At 39.5% G+C, this 19,276-nt stretch overlaps 1 protein-coding gene across 30 annotated transcripts in view; it reads left to right on the top strand.

Annotated features, from left to right (window-relative positions):
* PBRM1 (polybromo 1) overlaps positions 1–19,276 on the top strand; it is a 115,720-nt gene that overhangs the window by 9,431 nt on the left and 87,013 nt on the right. For 29 of the 30 annotated variants that reach the window (XM_047845471.1, XM_047845500.1, XM_047845597.1 and 26 more), the window contains 3 exons: positions 6,984–7,131; positions 14,282–14,425; positions 18,110–18,226. In XM_047845471.1, coding sequence (XP_047701427.1) covers positions 6,984–7,131; positions 14,282–14,425; positions 18,110–18,226 — 409 coding nt within the window. The remainder of the gene's footprint in view (positions 1–6,983; positions 7,132–14,281; positions 14,426–18,109; positions 18,227–19,276) is intronic. The other variant, XM_047845543.1, reaches the window with a different exon arrangement.

Genomic DNA, 19,276 nt, shown 5'->3' with positions numbered 1-19,276 from the left:
GGGACATTGGTCTATACTTTCCTTATAGTGTCTGCTGGCTTTGGTATGAGGGTATTGCTGGCCTCACAAAATAAGTAAATTTTTCCTCCAATTTTTTGGGAAAAGTTTGAGAAGGATTAATGTTCTTTAAATGTTTGGTAGAATTCACCAATAAAGCCATTAGGTCCAGGACTTTTCTGGGAGTTTTTTGGGTTTTTTTTAATTAAAATTTTAAATTCCAGTATAGTTAGCATACAGTGTAATATTAGTTTCAGGTGTGCGATATAGTGGTTAAACAGTTCTGTACATTACTCAGTGTTCATCACGATAAGTGTACTCTTTAATCCCCATCACCTAGTATTCCCACCCCCAGCCACACACCTCTATTCTGGTAACCTTCAGTTCTTCAGTTTGTTAAGAGTCTCTTTCTTGGTTTGCCTCTTTTTTTTCCTTTGCTTGTTTTACCTCTTGAATTCCACATATGAATGAAATCATATGGTATTTGTCTTTCTCTAACTTAATTTCACTTAGCATTGTAGTCTCCTGCTCTATCCGCGTTGTTACAACAGGCAAGATTTCTTTCTTATGGCTGAATAATATTCCATTGTACATATATACCATGTCTTCTTTATCCATTCATCTATCAGTGGACACTTGGGTTACTTCCATATTTGGCTATTATAAAATAATGCTGCAGTAAACGTAGAAGTGTATGTATCCCATTGAATTACCGTTTTTGTATTTTTTGGGTAAATACCCAGTGGTTTTGCCGGAAGATTTTTCGTTACTGGTTCAATTTTCATAATAGTTACAGGTCTATTCAGGTTTTCTGTTTCTTCATATCCAGTCTTGGTAGTTTTATGTTCCTAGGAATTTATCCCTTTCTCCTAAGTTATCCATTTTATTGGCATACAGTTATTCATAGTATTCTTTTATAATCCTTTTTATTTCTGTGGCATTGGTTTTAATGGCATTTCTGATTTTTTTTAAGTCTTCTCTTTTTCTTAGTTCATCTGGATAAGGGTTTGTCCATTATATTGATCCTTTCAAAAAACTGACTCTTAGCTTTAATTGATTTTTATGTTTTTCTATTTTTTGTTTTCTTTTATCTCTATATATCATTTCCTTCCTCCTGCTGGTTTGGGGCTTATGTTCTTTCTCTAGTTCTTGAGAGTGAAGCATATTTTTAAAATTTATTTATGGCATTTAAGGTAACATTAAAGTTATAGCTGTTATCATTAAAAGAAGTAAATTTTTCAAAGTATACAGAGAGCGCACAGTCATTGTTTTCATCTTGCTTTTTTTGCTTTGTCCCCATACTCTTGGGCTTGACTTCTGTAGTCCAGTGAAACAAAAAAAAAAAATTGCTGGCCTAGTATGCACATTGCACACACCTCCCTTTAGAAGCTATGTTCTCCCTGACTAGAACTTCCTCCTTCTCTTGCTGTCAAGATAACATCACTATTCCCTTCTAACTCAGGAAGTTGAAGTTATTTGTTCTGAAAACATACAGAAGTGTGGTAGACAGAATGATGGTCCCCAGATATGTCCATGTTTCAATCCCTAGAACCTATAAATATGTTAGATTATATGCTAGAAAGAAATTAAATTGTTAACCAACTGACTCTGACTTGGAGAGATTATCCTGGATTATCTAGATGGGTTCAGTGTAATCACAAGAGTCCTTAAACAGAGAGGAGGGAGACAGAAGAGTCAGAGTCAGAGAGAGATTTGAAGGTGCTACACTCCTGACTTTTGAAGATGGAGGAAGAGGGCTACAAGCCAATGAATTCAGGCAGCCTCTAGAAGCTAGAAAAGGTGAGGAAATGGATTCTTCCCTAGAACCTCCAGGAGGAACACCAACATCTTGATTTTTAGCCCTGCAAGACCCTTTTTGGACTTCTGTAAAATAATAAATTTGTGTTGTTTTAAGCCATTAAGTTTGTAGTAGCTTTTTACAGCAGGTCTAGGAAACTAGTACATTGAGTTAACTAAAGATTTAGGTTCATTCGTGGTTAATGCCAAAGTGGGTAACCAGCAAGCTGAAGTTGAAGGCAAACTTTTCACCTCAGAGAGCAGAGCCATTAAGAACACAGCACAACATCCTGAATTAAAGAATGTAAATTAGTCATGGCTAAAAAAGAAGGGTTCTTTTTAAAATGAGGTAACTCTCCAGATTTCATTTGGTTTATCATAGTCATCTTTTAAAAGTTACTTAGCATATAATAAAAGCCCATATTTATTTCGTACTATATGTTAGATATATTGCCAGGTACTTTATTCATATTGTTCAAACTTGTAAAATATTATTATCATGGTTTATAGGTGAGAACTTGACGAGTTCTCAGAACTACTAAAGATAGCCAGGGTACAGACTCCAGTCTTTCTGATTCTAGAGCCAGTGCTCTTAACCAGTATGTTGTATAGAGGAACAGCATCGTACTGGAGCACACAAGCCCCTCATTGAAAAGGACTGCCCATCTGCTGCCTTCCACCCCCAGCAGGTTAGTGAGTCCTGAGGGGTGGAGGATACAGACTTTAGGTGCTAGAGCACTGTCTTCTAGCTTCCCAAGATGTGGCACCCTGTGAGCACTGATTGCCTTCCCCCAGTGCTGTACCAGAGGACAGCTCTACCTTCTTTGGAATGGGTATGTTTTCTTAAGAGTTTGTGGGGAGCAGTAATGCTCAGAGCTACACAATTGTGAATTTCTTTTTGAGACTTTGTTTTGATTAGTATATTAAGCTACTTGTGCTAAGATACCCAAATTAACAATGGTCGAAACAAGAAAAACTGCTTTTTCTCATATAAAAGTTCTGTTCTGTAAAGTTCTCAAGGTCTAGGAACTGTCTTTCTTTTGCTGTCGTTGGGGTATCGCTCTTAGCTGTATAGCCTGAGATGGCTCACCAGCACAGCTGTCTTTCAGCCCATAGGAAAAAGAAAGTCTGTTAAGGGTATCGTACACCTTGGCTCTTGTATTGGTCCGAACTTGGGTGCAGCAAGGCTGGGGAATATGCTCTTTAGTACCCACACAGCAGCTCAGAGTGCTGCCATCCTGAGGATAAGGGAAAATGAATTTGGGGATAGCCAGTAGGCTCCGCCTGTCAAGCCTGGTATTTTTCACTTTTCTGGTTAAAAATGTCACTTATGGTTTGACTGTTCTGCTGCCATATCATAGCAGGGTGCCCTCGCCTATTGTTGAAAGAGAAAAGCTGCTATGCAAGAACATGTATGTATTGCACAGTGCTGTTTGTGTATGTGTGTGCCTGGAAGTCTGAAAGAATACTGATTGTGCTTTTACCTCTAGATGAATAGGGACAATTTTTATTATTTTATTCTTTTCAGTATGTTGATTTAAGTGGGAAAAATTAGTAGAACTGTTTCGTTTTCAAAAGATGAGGACCTTGTTTTAACCTTATCACATAGTGAAATCTGGGGATCCTGATTTCTGTTTTGTCTGGTAAGTCTGAAAATGTTTGTGAGGAGCCCTTTCACAGAGCTTCTGGGAGAGAGTGTTCTTTCTAGGCACATGTACTCATTGGGTGCTCAGTTGTCTACAGATAATCTCCCAAGCCTGAAAGGCTGCTGAGGTCCAGCCTCAGCAAGGAGCAGTGGACTATGGCCCATCAGGTCCAGGTGGAGAGAGCCATTGTGAACGTCAGGTTAACAAAGCCCTAACGCTCACCCTAGGAAAGTCCCTTGATGCCACTGATGACATCGATATTAGGCCTAGGTGGTCCTTTGTTGTTACTTGCTAAGACCTTTATGTTCTTATACTTTGTCTGAATAGCAGAATGAGTACTCCTTTTATTTCCCTCATACTTAATTTTATAGTTCACTAAAATCATAAATAATTGGTAAAAGTTTTAAAAAATTCAGTTTGTTCTTCCTCCTCATTTCTCTTCCTGAAGAACTTAATCCAGAAGCCATTAGGTGAGACTGAGCAAGCTTAACATCTACAGGGAAGACAGGTGTTGGGGTGTTGGGGAGAGGATTTGCACAGTAGCAGTATCACGTCATGGAGTGTCAGCTTGAGCATGGGAAAGTGGGGGGTCATGTGGAAGGACTTCCTGGCACAGGGTCTGGAGGCCTGAGTGGAGAGGGGAGGATGTCCATGTTGGGAGAGTGGTGGTGGTAGTGGCCTATCATGGATGGGGCCGGGAGGGCATCTGCTGGGGTTGTGACCTAGCCCAGGCAGGGGGCTATAGCCTTAGTGAGGTGAGGAGAAGCCTTGTGGGGTCCGGGTAGACAGCAGCAAGAGGAGATTGGTTACATACAGGAGATGAATCATTGTAGTAGATACATTGTGAATAATATGACCCAGGCTTCTCATTATCTGAGAAAGGGAGTACAAATATGGCAAGGAAACTAGAATGAACTCTGTTGTAGGATTGGAATTGGAAACGTTGGTGTGAATTCATGGTTTCCAACATATGTTGGTAATAGAAATTTAAGTATAAGTGAGCTTATGTCTATCCGCACCTTTGTCCATGGAGACAGCCTGGGAGCAGCAACACACCAGTAGTTCTTTGGGGAAATGGCTGATTTTAATGGCAGGGAAAGTACAAGATGAGCCTGTAATATCTTAGGCAGCCAGAAAGTAAGCAGATGTTCAAAGGGTGATGGGTGTCAAAAGGACATAGAGAATAGAAACCATCTTGAAAGGATTCCAACTGGCCCAACCTTGAACAGATTGAACATCAGAATAGTTAATGGATTTTAATGACTTCCAAATAGGAATCCAGGAATCCATATGGATATAAATAAATGAGTAAATTGATTAGGAATGGACTTAATATAATCAGGAGGTACTGCTCTATAAAATACAGGGAGCGATTGAGAAGCTTGGTGGACATCACTAAAATCAAGTGACCAAATTCAGCCTTGCCTAAGTACTGAGACAAGTTGAAATTGTGTGCCACCTAATATTTTATCAGGTGTGACGAACACAATATCATGTCTGTCATAGTCCTGCCAAAGAAGCGTAACCTGCGTTTATTCATTGGGAAAACAGACAAACTCAAATTGAGGGACACCCTATAAAATAAATGGCCCGTAATCTTCAAAAGTATGAAGATCCTGAAAGTTGAGGAAAGACTGAGGAACTGTTTCAGAATGAAGGAGACTAAAGAAATAGAACTAAATGCAACATGTGATTCTGGACTTGATCCTTTTACTATAAAAGACAATTTGGAACAGTTGCAGAACATGAATGGGGTCTGAGGATTAGATAGTGATACTATCAAAGTCAGTTTTCTGATTTTGTTGGTTGAGCAGTGGTCCTTGTTTGTAGGAAATACTAAACTATTTAGGGGTGATAAGACCTCATCTGAGCAGCTTTCTAGTGGTTCGGGGAAACACGCTTTGTACTATTACTGCAATTTTTATGTCAGAATAAAATGATTTTAAAAACTAAATATATCCTACATATATGGCTATAATATGTCAATCACAGTCCCAAGAGAGAGTAAAGCCTTAATGACCATGACATTCTTTGTATGTAATAACAGGTTTCTTATACATCTAGAATGGAGTTAACTACCTACCCCTGAAGGAGAATTGAGAGAAAAAGTCACTTATATACTTGTCTCATGAAATTTCGTTTGAAAAAAAGCCAGAAAGAAGAAGAATAAACATCCATGAACCCAAAACCCAACCTAAGACATTATCATTAGAACTGCCTTTGAGGGACACCTGGGTGGCTGAGTCACTTAAGCATCTGACTCTTAATTTCAGCTCAGGTTTTGGTCTCACAGTTCATGAGTTTGACCCTTGTGTCAGTCTCTGCTCTGACGGTATGGAGCCTGCTTGGGATTCTCTTCCTTCCTCTCGCTCTCTGCCCCTCCCCCACTCATGCTCTCTTTCTCTCAAAATAAATAAACATTAAAAAAAAAAAACATGAAAACGTCGGGGTAGCTCAGTCTATTGAGTGTCTGACTTTTGGTCTCTGTTCAGATCATGATCTCATAGTTCCTGAGATCAAGCCCCCACATCAGTCTCCGCATTGACATCCTGCTTGGGGTTCTCTGTCCTCTCTCTCGTTTCCTCCCCGGCACACGTGTGTGCGCTCACATTCTTTCTCTCTCTCTCTCTCAATATAAATTAAAAAAAAAAAAAAACTTAAAAAAAACACTACTTTTGAAATTTCCTGTATGACCTTTGCTTGGTGACCACAGAGCTTTTTCTGCCAAGTACTATCAAGTGCCTGTTATATGTAAACTTCTCTGATATCAATTACTAAACTTACAAAGAAGAAAGATGTGGTCCTTGGCACAAAGAGCTTACCAAAGATGAAAGGGCGTAAGAACAAATAAACATGACCAAACTATTAAAAAAAGAAAAACACATAGGAATGGTAAATACAAAATCCAGGATGGTAATTATCTCTTGGAAGGGAGGATAGTGAAGGTCATACAGAAAATAAGTTTTAAAGAGTTTTGGGGGCGCCTGGGTGGCGCAGTCGGTTAAGCGTCCGACTTCAGCCAGGTCACGATCTCACGGTCCGTGAGTTCGAGCCCCGCGTCGGGCTCTGGGCTGATGGCTCAGAGCCTGGAGCCTGTTTCCAATCTTGTCTCCCTCTCTCTCTGCCCCTCCCCTGTTCATGCTCTGTCTCTCTCTGTCCCAAAAATAAATAAACGTTGAAAAAAAAAATTAAAAAAAAAAAAAAAAAAGAGTTTTGAAACCTGAATCTGTTTTCAGCCACTATTGAACATGAAAGGTAAGTTATTTTCATTTGCAGAAGATACATATAGTTTTAGTGTTAGTGCCCTAAATCTTAAATATTTAGCATATAAATGATCATCACAAGCGTTAAGTTAGGTTTTTATGTCACTAACATATACTTAAAAAAGGCCTTGCATATGCACCTTTTGTTACTCCCTTTTAGTTCTAATAATGGGAATAAGTCTAATATGTTCTGTCACTTGAATGTTGGACAAAAAATAGTTTTGAAATATAACTTTTCATAGGCTTTGGACTAATACCTTTTTTAAAAAAATTATAACAGAAATCAGCCAGACTATTATGAAGTGGTTTCTCAGCCCATTGATTTGATGAAAATCCAACAAAAGTTAAAAATGGAAGAGTATGATGATGTTAATCTGCTGACTGCTGACTTCCAGCTCCTTTTTAACAATGCAAAGGCCTATTATAAGGTAAGAAACCATCAAATTTGGAAGGTATCCTATTTGATAATAATTTGGCTTTTTTAATATTTATCAGTCTGGTAGGTAAGTAGTGTTTACTCATTGAGTGGTTTGAGTTTGTGTTTCTCTTGCTGCTAAAGAGACTGGGGGCACCTGCATGGCTCAGTTGGTTGGGCATCTGACTTCATTTTAGGTCATGATCTCACAATTCCTGAGTTCAAGCCCCACATTGGTCTTACTGTTGTCAGTGCAGAGCCCACTTTGGATCTTCTGTCCCCACCTCTCTCTGCTCCTCCCCTACTCGTGCTCTCTCAAAAATAAACATGTTAAAGAAAATAAAATAGACTGAAGATTCATATAACATGAACCATTTTTGTTACTTTTGAGTCTGTTCAAATCTTTTGCCCGTTTTTCTCTGGAGTTGTCATTTTCATGTTTTTAGAAATTTTTTATATACTGTAGAGACTAGTCCTCTTTTGTTGTATTTGTTGCAAGTATCTTTTCCCGCTATGTAGCTATTTTCATTCTTTGTGATGTCTTGATGAACAGAATATTTTTATGTTAATATAATCAAACTTATTAGTCTTCGTAGTTTGTTATTTGTGTCTTATTTCAAAAATCCCTCTTATTCAAAGATTATAGAGATAATCTTCTCTTTCTCTCTCTCTTTTTTTTTTTTTTTTTTTTTTTTGAAAGAGAGAGGGCACAAGTGAGCAAGGGGCAGAGAGAGCGAGAGAAGCGGAGCTCACCAGCCGCTCGTGTTTTACCCTAAGTGGAGCATGAGCTCACCTGAAGTGGGGCACGAGCTCACCCAATGTGGGACTCTAATTCACAAACTGTAGGATAATGAGCTGAGCCAAAGTCAGATGCTTAACGACTAAGCCACCCAGGCGCCCAAAGATATTCTTCTCTTAAATATTACAGTATATGTTAACTAACTAGAACTCAACTAAAACCTTGAAACAAACAAACAAAAAAAGTTCTTGTATATTTTCTCCTAAAAGTTTGTTTGTTTTTCGCATGTAAGCCTTTAAGGCAGCTCACATTGGCTTTTGGTGTCTTCTGTGAGGTAAGGACCTATTTTTTTTCCTAACAGGGATAAGCAGCACCTTGAAGTGGCAACCTCTCCATATTTGTTTGCTCTGTCAGTGCTGACACCATTTCCATGTACTCATGGGTCCCTTTCTGGCCTTTTATTTTGTTCTTTTTGTTCTGGCAAGTTTATCTATTACTGGGCTATTACATTCTTGCCTTAATTTTTATGCCTTTATAATTCCTTATTAGGTAAGGAAAGCACTGGTTATTGATCATTCTTGATTATTCTCAGCCCTTTTTTTTTTTTTTTTAACGTTTTTGTTTATTTTTGAGACAGGGAGAGACAGCATGAACGGGGGAGGGTCAGAGAGAGAGGGAGACACAGAATCCAAAACAAGCTCCAGGCTCTGAGCTGTCAGCACAGAGCCCAACGCGGGGCTCGAACTCACGGACCGCGAGATCATGACCTGAGCCAAAGTCGGATGCTTAACCGACTGAGCCACCCAGGCGCCCCTTCTCAGCCCTTTTCTCATACATGTATATATTATTAGTGTGTTAGGTCAAGCACAAAAAAATTGTTGGAAGTTTTATTGGATTGCATTGACTCCTTAGATCATATTTTGGGGAATTGACATAATTGTGATACTGACTTTTCCAGTCTTTGAATTTGATATGTCTTCATTTATTTAAGTCTTCTTTAATTTATCTTAGTAAAGCTTCATAAAGATTCTGCAAAATGTTATTAGATTTATTCTTAATATTGTGTAGTGTGTATATATATGTTTTTTTTTTCTTTAATTGAGATACAGTTCACACTTTTTAAAAAAGTGTAGAATTCTGGGAGGGTTAGTATACTCACAGAGTTGTGCAAAGATCACCATTATCTACCTCCAGAATATTTTCACTACTCCAAGATGAAAACCATACCATTAACAGGTGTTCTCCATTTCCCTTCCTCCCTGCCTCTGGCAACCACTAATCTACTTTCTTTCCTTGTGGATTTTCCTGTTCAGCACACTGCATGTAAATGGAATCGAATACTCTATGGCCTTAGGTTACTAGCTGCTTTCACGGAGGTGTCTTCAAAGTTCATCCATGCTGTAACACATATTAGTACTTCTTTCTTTACTTTTCATTTCTTTTTCTTTTTTTAATTATGTATGTATTTGTTTATTTTTACTTTAACTTGTTTTATTTTTTATTTTTTTTAATTTACATCCAAATTAGTTAGCATATAGTGCAACAATGATTTCAGGAGTAGATTCCTTAGTGCCCCTTACCCATTTAGCCCATCCCCCCTCCCACAACTCCTCCAGTAACCTTCAGTTTGTTCTCCATATTTAAGAGTCTCTTCTGTTTTGTCCCCCTCCTTGTTTTTATATTATTTTTGTTTCCCTTCCCTTATGTTCATCTGTTTTGTCTCTTAAAGTCCTCATATGAGTGAAGTCATATGATTTTTGTCTTTCTCTGACTAATTTCACTTAGCATAATACCCTCCAGTTCCATCCATGTAGTTGCAAATGGCAAGATTTCATTCTTTTTGACTGCTGAGTAATACTCCATTTGTGTGTGTGTGTGTGTGTGTGTGTGTGTGTGTGTGTGTGTATACATACCACATCTTCTTTATCCATTCATCCATCAAGGGACATTTGGGCTCTTTCCATACTTTGGCTATTGTTGATAGTGCTGCTATAAACATAGGGGTGCGTGTGTCCCTTTGAAACAGCACACCTGTATCCCTTAGATAAATGCCTAGTAGTGCCATTGCTGGGTCATAGGGTAGTTCTAATTTTAGTTTTTTGAGGAACCTCCATACTGTTTTCCAGAGTGGCTGCACCAGCTTGCAATCCCAACTTTTCTTTTTAGCATTTTATTTATTTTTGAGAGAGAGCACAAGTCGGGGAGGGGCAGATAGAGGTGGGGGACAGAGGACGCAAAGGAGGCTCTGTGCTGACAGCAGCGAGCTCGATGTGGGGCTTGAACTCAGGAACCACGAGATATGACCTGAGCCAAAGTCAGAGGCTCAACTGACTGAGTAAGCCACCCAGGTGCCCCAGTATTTCATTCCTTCTTATGACTATATAATATGCTATTATATTGCTATACCACCTTTTTTTTTTTGCTTGCTTTCTTAGTTTTTTGTTTTTTTTTTTTAAGAGAGAGCACTCATGCAAAGTAGGGGAGAGGGGCAGGAGAGAGAGAGAGAATCTTTTTTATTTACTTCAAGAGAGAGCAAGCAGGGGAGGGACAGAGAGAGAGGGAAACAGAGAATCCCAAGCAGGCTCTGCGCTATCAGCAGAGTTTGATGAGGGGGCTCGAACTCTGGAACCATGAGATCATGACCTCAGCCAAAGTCAAGAGTCAGATGCTTAACTGACTGAGCCACCCTGGCCCTCCTGCTTTATGTATTTTTGTGTATTATTTAAGTTTTAATATGCAAATGTGAGTATACAAGTTTAAAATTGTTATATTGTCCTAGCAAATTAAAGTTTTGGGGGGGGTTCTGTTGTATCATTACTAGTGTCTTTTGTTGAAGTCTGTTTTATATGATATTAGTGTAGTTATGTCAGCTTTTATTTTTATGTTTACCTAGTTTATTTTTTTGCCTTCTTTTCCTTCAACTTTTTCATGCTGATATATCACTTGTAAACAGCATATACATGAATTTCTATTAATACAGGTGATAATCTTTGCCTTTTAACTGGAACATTTCATGTCTTTACAGTTTTAGTAATTAGCATTATGTTTGGATGTATTCCTGTCATCTAAATTTCTACTTTCTATTTCATTTTGTAAATTTTTTTTTATTTTGTTTTTCTTTCTGCCTTTTGGTTTCATTTTGTTATTATTCCCTCTTCTTTTCTTGTGATTTGGGGATTCTAAGATCTGTTGATAATCTATTCTTAAGAAGTTTTAATATGCATAATTAACTTATCAAAGTCAAAAGTTAATCAGCATCTTAAACCTCCCTCTAAACAACACAAAGACTTTAGCATAACTCAACTCAGATCTCCCTATTTATGCTACTGATGTTTTGTATTTTAGTTCTGTTGTGGCAGGGTTTTTTTTAAGATTTTATTTTTAAGTAATCTTTGTACCAAACGTGGGGCTAAAACCCACAACTCCGAGATCAGGAGTCCCATGCTCCACCAACTGAGCCAGCCAGGTGCCGCTGTTGTGACAGATTTTTAATCCCATAAAGTAATGTTGTTTTATATATGGTATTTGTTTTTATTTGCATTATACTCTTTATTCTTTTTAAAAAAGTTATTTTAGTGTTTATTTTTGAGAGAGAGAGAGAACGAGCGAGCATGAGTGGGGGAAGGTCAGAGAGAGGGAGACGCAAAATCTGAAGCAGGCTCTAGGCTCCAAACTGTCAGCACAGAGCCCGACACAGGGCCCAAACTCACAAGCTGTGAGATCATGACCTAAGCCGAAGTCAGATGCTTAACCGACTGAGCCACGCAGGCGCCTCTTAAGTCTATTTATTTATCTTATGTAATCTCTACATCCAACGTGGGGCTTGAACTCATCACCCCGAGATCAAGAGTTACATGCTTTTCCTACTCAGCCAGCCAGGTGCTCCTATTCTTTATTCTTTTATTGCCATCAGGAAGTTCTCTGTCAGTATAATTTTAGTTCCTTTAAAGGTTAGCTATCTTTTCTTTCTGGCTGTCTTTGGTATCTTCCTTGTGTCTTTTGTGTTCTGTAGTTTCATGGTGATATGTCTAGATATGAATGTCTTTTTCTTTGTATAATTTGGAAGTTGTAGGGCTTCCTAAATCTTTGGAGTTGGTGTTTTTCATCAACTGTGACAAGTTTGCAGCTGTTATGTCTTTGTATACTGCCCCTGCCCCACTCCTCTCTCTCTCTCCCCTGATGGAACTCTGATTGGAGTTCTGTTAGACCTCCCTCAGGTCTCTGTCTCTCCTAACAGTTCATAGTTCCCTTTATAGTGCCTGTGTTGCTTTTTTTTTTTTTTTTTAAACATTTATTTTTGAAGGGGAGGGACAGAGAGAGAGAGAGACACAGAATCCAAAGCAGGCTCCAGGCTCTGAGCTGTCAGCACAAAGCCTGACACGGGACTCAAACCCACAAACTGTAAGATCATGACCTGCGCTGAAGTCGGATGCTTAACTGACTGAGCCACCCAGGTGCCCCTCCTATGTTACTTTTTAGGTAATTTCTTTAGTTCTGCCAGTTTACTTTGTAATCTGCTCTTAAACTAATCTATTCAGTTCTTGCATTTTAATTTTATATTTTTCATATTTTGGAAATAGTTTCTTTTTCAGGGTCTTCTGTACTTATATTTTCTACCCCCTTGGTTCTTTAAGCGTGTTCAAGCTACTTATTTTTAATTCTGTGGCAGATAGTTCCAGTATCTGAAATACTTGCATGTCTGATTTTGTGGTCATTTCTGCTGACATCACTCTTGTGTGTTTCATGGATTTTAACCTTGAGCTCATATTTCTTGGAACTTGATCTCTAGAGATCCTTTGAGGCTTATATTGAAGTTGAGTTCATTCAGGGAAGCGTGTTGCTTATCCCAGGCACTGGCCTGTCTCTGTTAGGGCTAGCTAATGAAGAGTTCTCAGAGCAGAGCATTCCCATACCTCTCCTTTTCCCTGCAGTGCCATGGTTTGAGATAGGAACAGGTTGAGCTGTGTGGAGGCTGAGGTGGAGGCTGAATTGTTTTGAATTCCCACTTACACAGCAACTGTGGCCTTTGGAATCCCAGCTTTTGGTGGGCCTTGACCTATATCTCTTGTTCTTGTAGCCTCAGGGAGCCTTGAAAACTAAAGCTTAGCTTTATCTTGTCTTACAGATGTCCTCAGGTGAGGGGCACCTGGGTGGCTTAGTTGGTTGAGTCTTGATTTTGGCTCTTGATTTCGGCTCAGATCATGATCCCAGAGTTATGGGATCAAGCCCTGTGTTGAGCTCCACACTGAGCACGGAGCCTACTTGAGATTCTCTCTTTCTCTCTAAAATACAAAAAGAAAAAAAGAAAAAAAAACACAAAACAAAATAAAAAATATCAGGTGAACATTGGCTTCTGTGTTCTGCTTATTCATCTGAGTTCCTGCTTTTATTCTACTATTGCTTTAAAAAATTTTTTTTTAATGTTTATTTATTTTTGAGAGAGAGGGAGACAGAGTATGAGCAGGCCAGGGGCAGAGAGAGAGGGAGACACAGAATCGGAAGCAGGCTCCAGGCTCCAGGCTCCGAGCTGTCAGCACGGAGCCCGATGCGGGGCTTGAACCCACAAATTGTGAGATCATGACCTGAGCTGAAGTCTGACACTTAACCGACTAAGCCACCCAGGCGCCCCTCTACTCTTGCTTTTTTGAACATAGCTTACTCCTTATTGGCAGCACATGGATGCATTTTGGAAGTTTTGTTTATTTGACTGATTGATTTTAAGATTGCATCCAGCATTGCTTTTACTGGAAAGTTTCAGTTTGAGTTCATCCCTATTCAGGAAAATAAATCTTCAAATAAAATAGTAAATAGTTTTAAAAAATAGAAGTAGTATTAGAAAAATCATTAGCTTCTATCCTTTTTACTTATATCCCTTAAATTGGGTCTTATTTTTTAAATTGTCTTTCTTGGGGCTCCTGGGTGACTCGGTTGAGCATCTAGCTCTTGATTTCAGCTCAGGTCATGATCTCATGGTTTGTGAGATCAAGCCCCATGCTTGGGATTCTCTGTCTCCCTCTCTCTCTCTGCCCCTCCCCTGCTTGTGCTCTCTCTCTCAAAATAAACAAACATGAAAAAAAATTTTAATAAAATTTAAAAGTGTTTTTCATAGTGTATCACTAATAATTTGTCTTAATTTAGCAAATCATCTATATTATCCCTCAAGTCTTTCTGTAATGAGGTAGTAGGTTATAAATCAATAAAATAATATGATTCTAGAATGCCTTTAAAACATACACTTAGTTCCAAGGAGGAATTAAGGCCCGTGTATCTTTTATCACAAGGATTTCTAAATTTATAATTAAGTTTCAAAGTTATGTCTTAGAATACTAGTCTCTTCTGGATTAGGATATTTTAAAAGTAGTCATTGACTTACAATAAAATAACTAAAGTGCTATTTTTTTCTCTTCTCTTTGTTAATGTACAGCCAGATTCTCCTGAATATAAAGCTGCTTGCAAACTCTGGGATTTGTACCTTCGAACAAGAAATGAGTTTGTTCAGAAAGGAGAAGCAGATGATGAAGATGATGATGACGATGGGCAAGACAATCAAGGCACAGTGACTGAAGGAGTAAGTGTGCAGCTGGAGTGGGTGAGATGGACCACTGGGAGGTAGACAAGGGCCCTGCCTGTGATTTCTTCTGTGCTGCTTGGGCAGCTGGGCTTCCTGTGGAATTGTGTTGGTAACTAGGAGGGCAAAGGGGCATACAGCCAGAGAGCCCCACTGCAATTGCAAGGGATACTAGGACATCCTGGACAGTGTATGCCATGAGTGGTTATGTTCATGAGTTGCTCTTACATTAATGCATATTTCCTGCCCACTTTTAAGGAGAACCTTCATATTATCAAGGATTGTTCAGTATTGCTAGATTGAGGTATCTTATAAGGGTGGGCAGTGTTGTGATTAAAAGTTGCAGAATCAGGAGAATCACCTTAGGGATATTTTTGTAGATTAGACTGGTGCTGTTCCTAGAACATGCCAGGGTATGCTCCTGCCTCTGGAATTTTGCAGTTGCTCTTCTGCCTAGAACGTGCTTCCTTTGGCTCTTTCTGTGACTTGCTCTTTTTCATGGTTCTTTTTTCTTTTTTGGGGGGGGTGGGGAGGGACAGAGAGAGCGAAAGAGAGAATCCCAAGCAGGCTCTGCACTGTCAGCGAGGAGCCCGACATGGGACTCGAACTCACAAATTGTGAGATATGACCTGAGCTGAGATCAGGAGTCGGACGTTCAACTGACTGAGCCACCCAGGCTTCCCTTTTTTTTCGTGATTGTAACATCCATTAAAACAACGTCAGCTAGGAGAGGACTTTCTTGACCCTCTATCTAAATTGTTTGCCTCACATCCCTCCTTTCCCATCATCACATCACTCTGTTCTGTGGTCTTTAGTTTGTATCAATGTATGTGAAATAGCTTGTTTATTTGTTTACATGTTTACTTTCTGTCTTCTACCAAGGAGAATGATAGCTCCACAAAAGATACTGCCTTATTCACCTGTTCCTGGCATCCAGACTGTGTGTGGCATGTAGGTACTGTTAAATACTTGATGAGTGAACACACATGTTTAAAAAAGGAAAAAGGATAGTAAAAGGAAGGACATGTCATCTGTAGCTAAATAGTGAGATACCTAAAGCAGAGCCTTCCCCTTTCTTCCCTAAATTAATCTAAATAGGCCTTTTGGTGAAACTCTCAACACAGAAAAAAGAAGTGGTAGGGTGAATTTCTCAAAAATGTAACTACTTAGAGTCTCAAAATGTACTTCCTAGGCACTTTGTCAATTTCTTTCTCGCAGTTAAATGATTAAAATAGGTAGAAGGCGGGGCACCTGGGTGGCTCAGCTGGTTAAGCGCCCGACTTCGGCTCAGGTCATGATCTCGTGGTTCGTGAGTTCAAGCCCCGAGTCGGGCTCTGTGCTGAGAGCTCAGAGCCTGGAGCCTGTTTCCGATTCTGTGTCTCCCTCTCTCTCTCTGACCCTCCCCTGTTCATGCTCTGTCTCTCTCTGCCTCAAAAATAAATAAACGTTTAAAAAAAATTAAAATAAAATAGGTAGAAGGCAGTTAACTAGGGATTCCCTGGAATTTTACTCTCTGATATTAATATAGGAACAGCAGGGGCGCCTGGGTGGCGCAGTTGGTTAAGCGTCCGACTTCAGCCAGGTCACGATCTCGCGGTCCGTGAGTTCGAGCCCCGCGTCGGGCTCTGGGCTGATGGCTCAGAGCCTGGAGCCTGTTTCCGATTCTGTGTCTCCCTCTCTCTCTGCCCCTCCCCCGTTCATGCTCTGTCTCTCCCTGTCCCAAAAATAAATAAACATTGAAAAAAATATATATATATATATAGGAACAGCAACTTACCCTCTGCTTTCTCGGGTAGAACATTACCTACAGAGGGCTGAGTCTTGTAGGCCTCCAATGTTCTAGTCAAAAAATGAAATTGCCTACATTTAGGACTTGCCTATGTTTCTTTTGGTGAGAAATTGGGAGGATCTTGCACATTCATATTTATACCTCCCAAGCTTCTTCCTTATTCTAAGCTCTTGTGGAGAGAGAGGGAATTTTCAAGCTTTTATTTTTAAATTCAGAATTATTTCCTTGGAGTTTTCCCAGTTGTGGAAATAGGTTTATGAATGCATTTGCACACCCCACTCCCTTTGTCATGTGCAATGCATGTTTCCAAAGTAGCTAGTTGGGTTGGAAGGAGAGGAATCTTGGCTGCAGAATAGAACTCTCCTCTCTTTGAAGCTAACTCTGTGGTGCTGTGTTTCAGCCAGGAAGAAAATGACTTAAACATGGGTTATTTTTAGTCTGCTATCATTGGTGTTCTGGTGGTTCTCTAAGCTTATATGGTTAGGGACTCACAGCTAATCACATGTTTTTTATATGTTAAATGTTTGTTATGTGTCTACTATTTCCAGATACGATGCACAAGGCCCAAGAGATGTTATTGCTCTCTGTGGAGTTAATGTTGGACCTTAAAATTGAGACTATACTAAATAAAAAAGACATGTTGGATGGATGAGGACACAAATAACAGTGCTTTTATGATTTAAACCAGAAATACCATTAATCTTTCTTTTATATGTACAAAACATGGTTTGGACATGAAGTACATTTAATATAACTCTTGACTGACACACGCCATTGCTCACAATAAAAACCAGCTTCAGACTCAGACCCTTCCCTGCCACGTACTCTTTGGGGCATAAACTTTCCCATGTTGAAATGATGGCTAAGGCAGGAAGAGTAAGTCGGCCAGTCTGCAGAGCAGAAACGAGATACTTTAGTTGACTTAATAATAGTCCTTACTTTTTAAAATTTTTTTAATGTTTATTTATTTTTGAGAGAGAGAGAGAGAGAGCAACAGCATGAGAGCTAGAGGGGCAGAGAGAGAAGGAGACACAGAATCCGAAGCAGGCTCCAGGCTCTGAGCTGTCAGCACAGAGCCCGACACGGGGCTCGAACTCACGGAGTGCAAGATCATGACCTGAGTCGAACTCAGACACTTAACTGACTGAGCCACCCAGGTGCCCCAGTCCTTCACTTTTGAGATAGCTTGAATTCTATTGTTAGATCTGGCCATGCACCCCATAGGTAAAAAAACGTATGTCGTTGTACCAGATTATCAACACTTCAGTAGATATGAACAGCAGATATAGAGATGGTCAGGTATCACCGAGCATGTTTTCTGTCTCAGTTGCTCAGACCCTAAAAAGGTATGTATTTCCATCATTTCACACATATGGCACCATTAGAGTTTGGTAAAAGGACCTGATCTAAGAGATTTAGTTACTGAACTAATACAAGGAGCCTCATTAGTTTCACATAGATCATTCTGGGGGTCCAACATCAGAGCACTTTTGTGGTATTCTTGAAACTTACATTTAAAATAAGTACTGTTTAGGGGCGCCTGGGTGGCTCAGTCGGTTAAGCGGCCGACTTCGGCTCAGGTCACGATCTCGCGGTCCGTGAGTTCGAGCCCCGAGTCGGGCTCTGTGTTGACAGCTCAGAGCCTGGAGCCTGTTTCAGATTCTGTGTGTCCCTCTCTCTGACCCTCCCCCGTTCATGCTCTCTCTCTCTCTGTCTCAAAAATAAATAAACGTTAAAAAAAAAACTAAAAAAAAAAAATAAAATAAGTACTGTTTAGAAGTTGTTTTTTTCAATTAGCTTTAAAATTTAGAAGCTGTTTAATATTGGCATTTATTTTTGGATTTTTCTCACAGTCTTTCTCCTTTCTCTCCTTCCTGCTAACCCCCTCCTCCCAGTCTTCTCCAAGTTACTTGAAGGAGATCCTGGAGCAGCTTCTTGAAGCCATAGTTGTAGCCACAAATCCATCAGGACGTCTCATTAGTGAGCTTTTTCAGAAACTGCCTTCTAAAGTGGTAAGTGATACAATTAAAGACAGGGGAATCAATTAAAGTGTTTTTATTTTTGTTTTGTTTTTGGTTTTGTACTTAGTTCTTAGCAAATAAGGTAAGTTAACGGAAGGCATTGGAGGCTGCTGAGAGATCCTCCTTGTGGCCTCAATAGCAACCACATAAGACATGTTCTATAATTTTACTTGCCTAAAGGTTGTAGTTTTTTTTAAATATTTGTTTTTGATTGGTAATTCTTACTGTTTGTTTTTTGTTTTTCATGGTCATAAAATACACATGATTTACCATTTAACCACTTTAAGTGTGTGGTTCAGTGATGTCAAGTACATTCATATTGTACGTCTATTGCCTTAACTGAAATTCCGTATCCATTCAGTAGTAACTCCCCATGTCCTCCCATCCCCCAGCCCTGGCAACTACCATTCTCTGTTCTCTCTCTATGAATTTGACCACTCTAAGCACCTGATAATAAGAAGACTCATACAATATCTCTCCTTTTATATCTGGCTTATTTCATTTAGCATTATGTATTCCAGGGTTCATCCATGGAATTTCCTTCCCAGTGTTCATTCATAGAATCCATGAAGAATTTCCTTCCTTTTTAAGGCTAAATAATACTCCACTGGGGGTGCCTAGGTTGCTCAGTCGGTTACGTGTCCCACTTCAGCCCAGGTCATGATCTCGCAGTTCGTGGGTTCGAGCCCTGTGTCAGGCTTTGTGCTGACAGCTCAGAGCCTGGAGCCTGCTTTGGGTTCTGTGTCTCCCTCTCTCTGTCCCTCCTCTACTCTCTGTCACTGTCTCTCTCTCTCTCTCTCTAAAATAAACATTAAATAATATATTACCGTATACATATACCACATTTTGTTTATCCGTTCATCTGTCAATTGACATTTGGGTTGTTTCCAAGATTGGTAATTCTTAAATAACAAAGTAAGTACCTAAACTAAACCTTTTATTTATAACAGAGACGAAACATTCTCTTTGCTCAGGGACAGAATGAGAGGAAGCTGAATGAGTTCTTCCTCTTTTATTTCTCTGGATCTCCTGGTGATGGAG

Source organism: Prionailurus viverrinus, chromosome A2 (genome assembly GCF_022837055.1).
Source record: "Prionailurus viverrinus isolate Anna chromosome A2, UM_Priviv_1.0, whole genome shotgun sequence".
In the NCBI taxonomy this organism is placed as follows: Eukaryota; Metazoa; Chordata; class Mammalia; order Carnivora; family Felidae; genus Prionailurus; species Prionailurus viverrinus.
Note: the sequence above shows the minus strand (reverse complement) of the source record. Positions and strands in the feature narration are given on the sequence as shown.